Source organism: Oncorhynchus kisutch, linkage group LG4 (genome assembly GCF_002021735.2).
Source record: "Oncorhynchus kisutch isolate 150728-3 linkage group LG4, Okis_V2, whole genome shotgun sequence".
Taxonomy (NCBI): Eukaryota; Metazoa; Chordata; class Actinopteri; order Salmoniformes; family Salmonidae; genus Oncorhynchus; species Oncorhynchus kisutch.
Window position 1 is genome coordinate 44,003,473 of NC_034177.2, and position 6,567 is coordinate 44,010,039.

Consider the following 6,567-nt stretch of genomic DNA (forward strand, 5'->3'; position numbering starts at 1 on the left):
TGGTGTGTGTAATGAGTCCTTTATTACATATTCAAATAAGCAAAATGTGACAAATGAAAAACAAAAATGTGTTAAGCACAAATACATATAGATAGTTGAATTAAGTAGAATAATTATAATATTACATATTATACCAATTCTATTTGATCTCTGTCTAGAATAGCTTCCTCCTAACTAGTTCCCTCTCAGTCTAACACCCAGTCTGTAGGGTTTGGGGGACAGGGTTACACCAAACACAGGGGTGTAGTCAGGTTCCCCCGCATCCTCAGGCCAGACAAACTTGAAGCGTCGCAGCAGAGTGACCATGATCAGGAAGAGCTCCATGCGAGCGAGTCCTTCTCCAAGACACATTCGGGGCCCTGCAACAACAACAAACTGTATGAGCCCTTTATGTATTATGATGTCAACAACATCAGTGAAGCACTTTGTTTTGCTCTATCCCTCACCTGCAGAGAACGGCATAAAGGCCTCGGGCTTCTCAAACTCGCCCAGCTCGTTCAGGAAGTTCAAGGGGTTGAACTCATGGGGGAACTTCCACTGACCCTCTTCAGACAGCACAGAGGTAAGGTTTGGAATGATCAAAGTGCCCTGCAAGTAAGAAATGGAGAGAGAGGATGAGACATATCCAAGTGGAGAAGAAATAAGGAACATTATGTTAGAGATTTTGAAATGAGAAGACAAGACATTTTAGATGTATTGCTGCTTCTCACCTTTGGGATACTGTAGCCCATCACCTCAGTGTCTCTGGTGGTGCTATGAAACACACTGAGGGGGACAGTACTGGCGATGCGCTGACTCTCGTGGGTCACTGCCTGAGTGTAAGGCATCCTGTGCCTGTCCTCAAAAGATGCGTGTTCTTTCCCCTCCAGTACCCGTGTCAATTTCCTGCTGACACCTCTCTGAGAAGACCAAAGGGAAGGGATTTTGTCAACAAAAGGACTTAAGTCAAAAGTGCTTATCAAAATAGCTTGACACCTTTTTTTTTAGGAATGAGATACAACAACTCTATTAGTAGAAAGACACTTTCTGAATGTCAGCATTAGAAGATAAAGCAAACAGACCCTGAATCTCTGGATGGGTCATGAGGTAGAGGAAAGCAGTGAGCAGTGTGTTGGAGGTGGTGTCTGTTCCAGCAAAGTGCAAGTCCAGGACGTACATTATGAGTTGGGCCTCTGAAAAAGAAGATCCATCATCTCCTCTCTGGTGGGGGAGAGTACAGCAGTGTCAGACAAAAACTGTGATGATTTTGAAGGCACTGTACAACCTAGTCATAACGATAGATGATGTGGTCAAACCTGCTAAGCACTTAAACTCCCATAAACAAAATGAACACACTTTGTCTAGTTCATCCAGGTAGGAGTCAATGAAGTCCCTTGGCGCCCCAGGAATCCTGGTTTCCTTATGCTGAGTGACGAGTCCAAGAGACATCTGTCTGCAACAAATTGCATTTTGAAAGGCCTTCTGGAATGGCAAGGGAAGGTGTCGGAGCATGGGCAATGTGTCGTAAAGCTGTGGAGAAAGACCAAGTAATGAGTCAGAACTACTATTGCACCATCCATTAACTATGCTTCCATTAACTTTTCCTGTGATTTTTTTTTTGTCGACATTTAGTAAGTGTGCATAAAAAATTGATGTGACAATTGCCTGATAGGGTGCGTTTCCATTTAACTATCTTGTGTCGATGAAAACAGCTGGACGCAATGACGTCACGATTAAAATACATACAGACATACACTTATATATCGCAAATATACACACACACACACATACATACATACATACATACATACATACATACATACATATATAGTTGAAGTCGGAAGTTTACATCTTAGCCAAACACATTTAAATTCAGTTTTCACAATTCCTGACATTTAATCCCAGTAAAAATCTCTTGTTTTTAGGTCAGTTAGGATCACCACTTTATTTTAAGAATGTGAAATGTCAGAATAATAGTAGAGAGAATTATTTATTTCAGCTTTTATTTCTTTCATCCCAGTGGGTCAGAAGTTTACATACACTCAATTAGTATTTGGTAGCATTGCCTTTAAATTGTTTAACTTGGGTCAAATGTTTTGGGTAGCCTTCCTCAAGCTTCCCACAATATGGTGGGTGAATTTTGGCCCATTCCTCCTGACAGAGCGGGTGTAACGGAGTCAGGTTTGTAGGCCTCCTTGCTCGCACACGCTTTTTCAGTTCTGCCCACACATTTTCTATGGGATTGAGGTCAGGGCTTTGTGATGGCCACTCCAATACCTTGACTTTGTTGTCCTTAAGCCATTTTGCCACAACTTTGGAAGTATGCTTGGGGTCATTGTCCATTTGGAAGACCCATTTGCGACCAAGCTTTAACTTCCTGACTGATGTCTTGATATGTTGCTTCAATATATCAACATAATATTAATTCCTCATGATGCCATCTATTTTGTGAAGTGCACCAGTCCCTCCTGCAGTAAAGGAGCCCCACGCTTCACGGTTGGGATGGTGTTCTGCGACTTGCAAGCCTCCCCCTTTTCCCTCCAAACATAATGATGTTCATTATGGCCAAATAGTTATCTTTTTGTTTCATCAGACCAGAGGACATTTCTCCAAAAAGTACGATCTTTGTCACCATGTGAACCGTAGTCTGGCTTTTTTTATGGCGGTTTAGGAACAGTTGAATTCTTCCTTGCTGAGCGGCCTTTCAGGTTATGTCAATATATGACTAATTTTACTGTGGATATAGATACTTTGTACCTGTTTCCTCCAGCATCTTCACAAAGTCCTTTGCTGTTGTTCTGGGATTGATTTGCACTTTTCGCATCAAAGTACGTTCATCTCTAGGAGACAGAACACGTCTTCAACGATTAGCAAACACATCCTTCCTGAATGGTATGACGGCTGCGTGGTCCCATGGTGTTTATACTTGCGTACTATTGTTTGTACAGATGAACGTGGTACCTTCAGGCGTTTGGAAATTGCTCCCAAGGATGAACCAGACTTGTGGAGGTCTACAATTATTTTTGAGTTCTTGGCTGATTTCTTTTGATTTTCCCATGATGTCAAGCAAAGAGGCACTGAGTTTGAAGGTAGGGCCTTACATCCACAGGTACACCTTCAATTGACTCAAATTATGTCAATTAGCCTATCAGAAGCTTCTAAACGCCATGACATCATTTTTCTGGAATTTTCCAAGCCGTTTAAAAGCACAGTCAACTTTGTGTATGTAAACGTTCTGACCCCACTGGAATTGTGATACAGTGAATTATAAGTGAAATAATCTGTCTCTAAACAATTGTTGGAAAATTACTTGTGTCAGGCACAAAGTAGATGTCCTAACTGACTGTGATTTTTTCTTTTTAGAAATTTTTTTATTTTTTATAAACCTGGGTCAATAGAAGAAACCTGCATAACGATCTACCATCCATATTTACTTTCAAACCAAAGGTTACAGGAAGCAATGTAAATAACATTGTTCTATGCTGTTTTATGTAAGTATACAGTTACCAAAAAGCTGTAATTATGTATAATACCATAGCCCAGGGTCCATTGGCGATCTTTGCGTTCTCAGTGTAGAGCCTCACGAAGGTCTTAAGAAACTCATCGTTATAATCATAACGCGACCCAAAGAGGACAAGGCAGATGATATTGGATGCAGCATTGTGGAAGAGACCTGTGGGTTCATGGATTTTCCTGTGGAAAAATAACAGTTTACATTGATAAGAGATACTTTGTTCTCTTTAACGTTGAGCAAGAGGGTAATCTGTATAAGGACATCTGTTAAATTGTTCCTACAAAACAAAACACAATTTTATATGTTCCACTTTCATACCAACGTTTTCGCCAAGGGTGCAATGAGGTGTGATATCTCCCCCAGAATCCTCTCCTCCATGGACTGCTTCCCCAGACCAAAGTTTTTCAGGGTCATTAGGGCGAAGCGACGATGCTCTTTCCAGCTGGAGCCATAGTCACAAGAATGACACTGGGATAGTTTATTACAATAGGTAAGTCTTTTTTGACACATCAATCAAATTATAGTTATGTTCTAAAGGGCAGAAAATGGAATAGAAAGAAAAGGTTACTTCAGAATAGAACTCTTCACAGTAATAGATTCAAATGTTTTCTTGTTGATATCGATAATGTCCTGTACTGTATTTTTGATAATATTACCCTTTCCTTCTGTGACATGGTTGATACTAAGGTCTTGGGGTCTTCCTGCAAAATCTGCAGCCCTGGTAACCAGGGCCTCCTTCATAGATTCAAGCCCATTGAGAATCACAGCTGGCCTTCCACCAATATAAAGACTGAAAACATTCCCATAGCGCTTCGCCAACTATGGACTGGGACATATAAAGGATTGTTCACTATTTTTAAACCAAATCTTTTTTTAAATGTAAATGGCATGTTATGGAATGGTCCAGACACTTTTTTAGTAATTGAATTTGTTTTTGAGAAACTATCCCCACCCCAATAAACTTTCATCATCTCTCATTCTGCAGTATGGGAGCTACAGGAAAACATGAACTGTGTAATTCCAAACATTATCTGTAAAGTTATATTCCATTTGTGCAACTTAGCTGCTTTCTCCGTGTAACCAGGTCAGCACAGCTGGTAGGGGGAAACCGCTCAAGTCGTGAAAATTGATAAGTTCGGAATTACACAATTTCATGTGTACCAAATCTTAAGATCTGCATCACTATACTGAGAGGTTTTGTCATTTCTAAAAGGGCGTATTTGGATGGTTTTGGAGCCTTTTCTGATGTTTTCCATAACTCCCATACTGCAGAATGAGCAATGTGGAAGTGAAATCGCAAAAACTAAAGTCTCTGGACTCTTCTAGAGACCCTTTGAGGCAGCAGGTAGCCTAGTGGTTAGAGTGTTGGGACAGTAACCGAAAGGTTGCTGGATCGAATCCCCGAGCTGACAAGGTACAAATCTGTCGTTCTGCCCCTGAACAAGGCAGTTAACCCACTGTTCTCTGGTAGGCCATCATTGTAAATAATAATTTGTTCTTAACTGACTTGCCTAGTAAAATAAATAAATAAATAAATAAATAATTCTATAACATGCCATATACATGAAATTTTTTAATTTGGTAAAAGAAAGTGAACTATAATCCTTAAGAATATTAAAGTTGCATAGTGTTGAAGTTGCATAGGTGTACTTTTAAAGGATATTTTGTTAATGAAATTGTTGAATTGAGTAAAACTGTGATTAGAAATCAGTTCTTTGTCATACCAAGGCATCAAAGTATGGATTTAAGATTACAGGAAACATAAACAGCATACAGAGCAACCACTTATTTACGCAATTATAGACATACGTGCAAAGGTTGCTTAGATTTGATAGATGTTATGTTCATATTGCCAAAAAGGAAATATTAATTTAGCCTGACACATCCAAGTAATGCTTATTGATTCTTCAGGAGAGTTAAAATAGCATAATAGAGTTTTATACAAGGCATACCTTCTCCAGGTCTTTCATAGGATTCCCCAAGCTCAGATGCAGCAGATTCCCAAATATTGGAATGGGTTGTGGACCAGGAGGAAAGTTTGGGGGTCTATTAACCTTCAAGAGAGAAAGAGGAGGCAGATGCATATCCACAGCAGAACGAACGAGCCCAACATACTTGTTGTTCAGTTCCAACCACAGCAGTGACTGCACTCTGCTCTACTCTTCTCCAAAGCTATAGACATGCGCGTACACGGATGCGCGTAGTCGTCCCAAAGTTTAAACAAATATTTTCACTAAAAACGAGTTGTGGTGTATAGACGACTCTAATTATCACACTTGTCCTTGTCACTAGCTAGTTTCAATGCGAATTTCGAAAATATACACGGCTTTCCCACCAGTAAAAAAATCAGTGCGTGATGCAGTAATAAACACAACATTTACTTTTTCGCTTCAATGTTCGTGTACCGAATACAAATCTAAAGTTCAACCTGTTTCCATTGGTATTTTCAACTCTACCGATATTTGTGTCACAAAACCGGTTGTGTTGAATAGCAAATGGTGTCCACTCTGGTCTTGGCACGTGCGCTCTAGCCAACAGTTTGCAGATACAGTACAAGTAAACTGCTGGTAGGCTAGTCTACATTATGAGATTATTATGGATAACAGCCATAATATTTTTCTTTGTCAAACGGCTATATTAATTGGAAATGAGCATCAAGATCACCGTGCACTTTCATCACCCTGTGAAGTTAATCATAATTTATTAGCCTAATTAACCGCGTGCATTTTACTGTGGAGATCAAGTTTATAAATTGTCTGTCTGGGCTGATGTGATTAGACAGTGGGTTGTGCAGTTTGATGGAACAGAGTGGAATAGACACCGGCTGGAATACGTACCCGCCCGTTGTACAATGCATCAATATTTGCGCATAAAGGCGTATAATTATGGTCTCATTTATCAGATGTGATCAGGCAATATTAAATATTGCTAAATGTTTTAATAGAAACAGTTTACTTTCTTGTCAAGTACATCGATTACATTTTACAGTGTAGTTTTTCTAAGTAGCTCATATTTTGCAGACGGCCCCTAGCTTCAGTTTCACTAACCAATTAAACCAAACCATCCCAGCATAC

The 6,567-nt window shown here is 39.8% G+C and overlaps 1 protein-coding gene across 1 annotated transcript; it reads right to left on the reverse strand.

Moving 5' to 3' along the window:
• LOC109889572 (cytochrome P450 2F5) lies at positions 1-5,621 on the reverse strand. Its single transcript, XM_031823014.1, is given in 11 exon segments — positions 1-359; positions 447-588; positions 711-875; positions 877-899; positions 1,062-1,200; positions 1,336-1,509; positions 3,513-3,673; positions 3,811-3,961; positions 4,130-4,312; positions 5,446-5,555; positions 5,558-5,621. Coding segments are annotated over 11 exon segments (1,482 nt in total). The 5' UTR covers positions 5,607-5,621; the 3' UTR covers positions 1-174.
• Between the last annotated feature and the right edge of the window lie 946 nt (positions 5,622-6,567).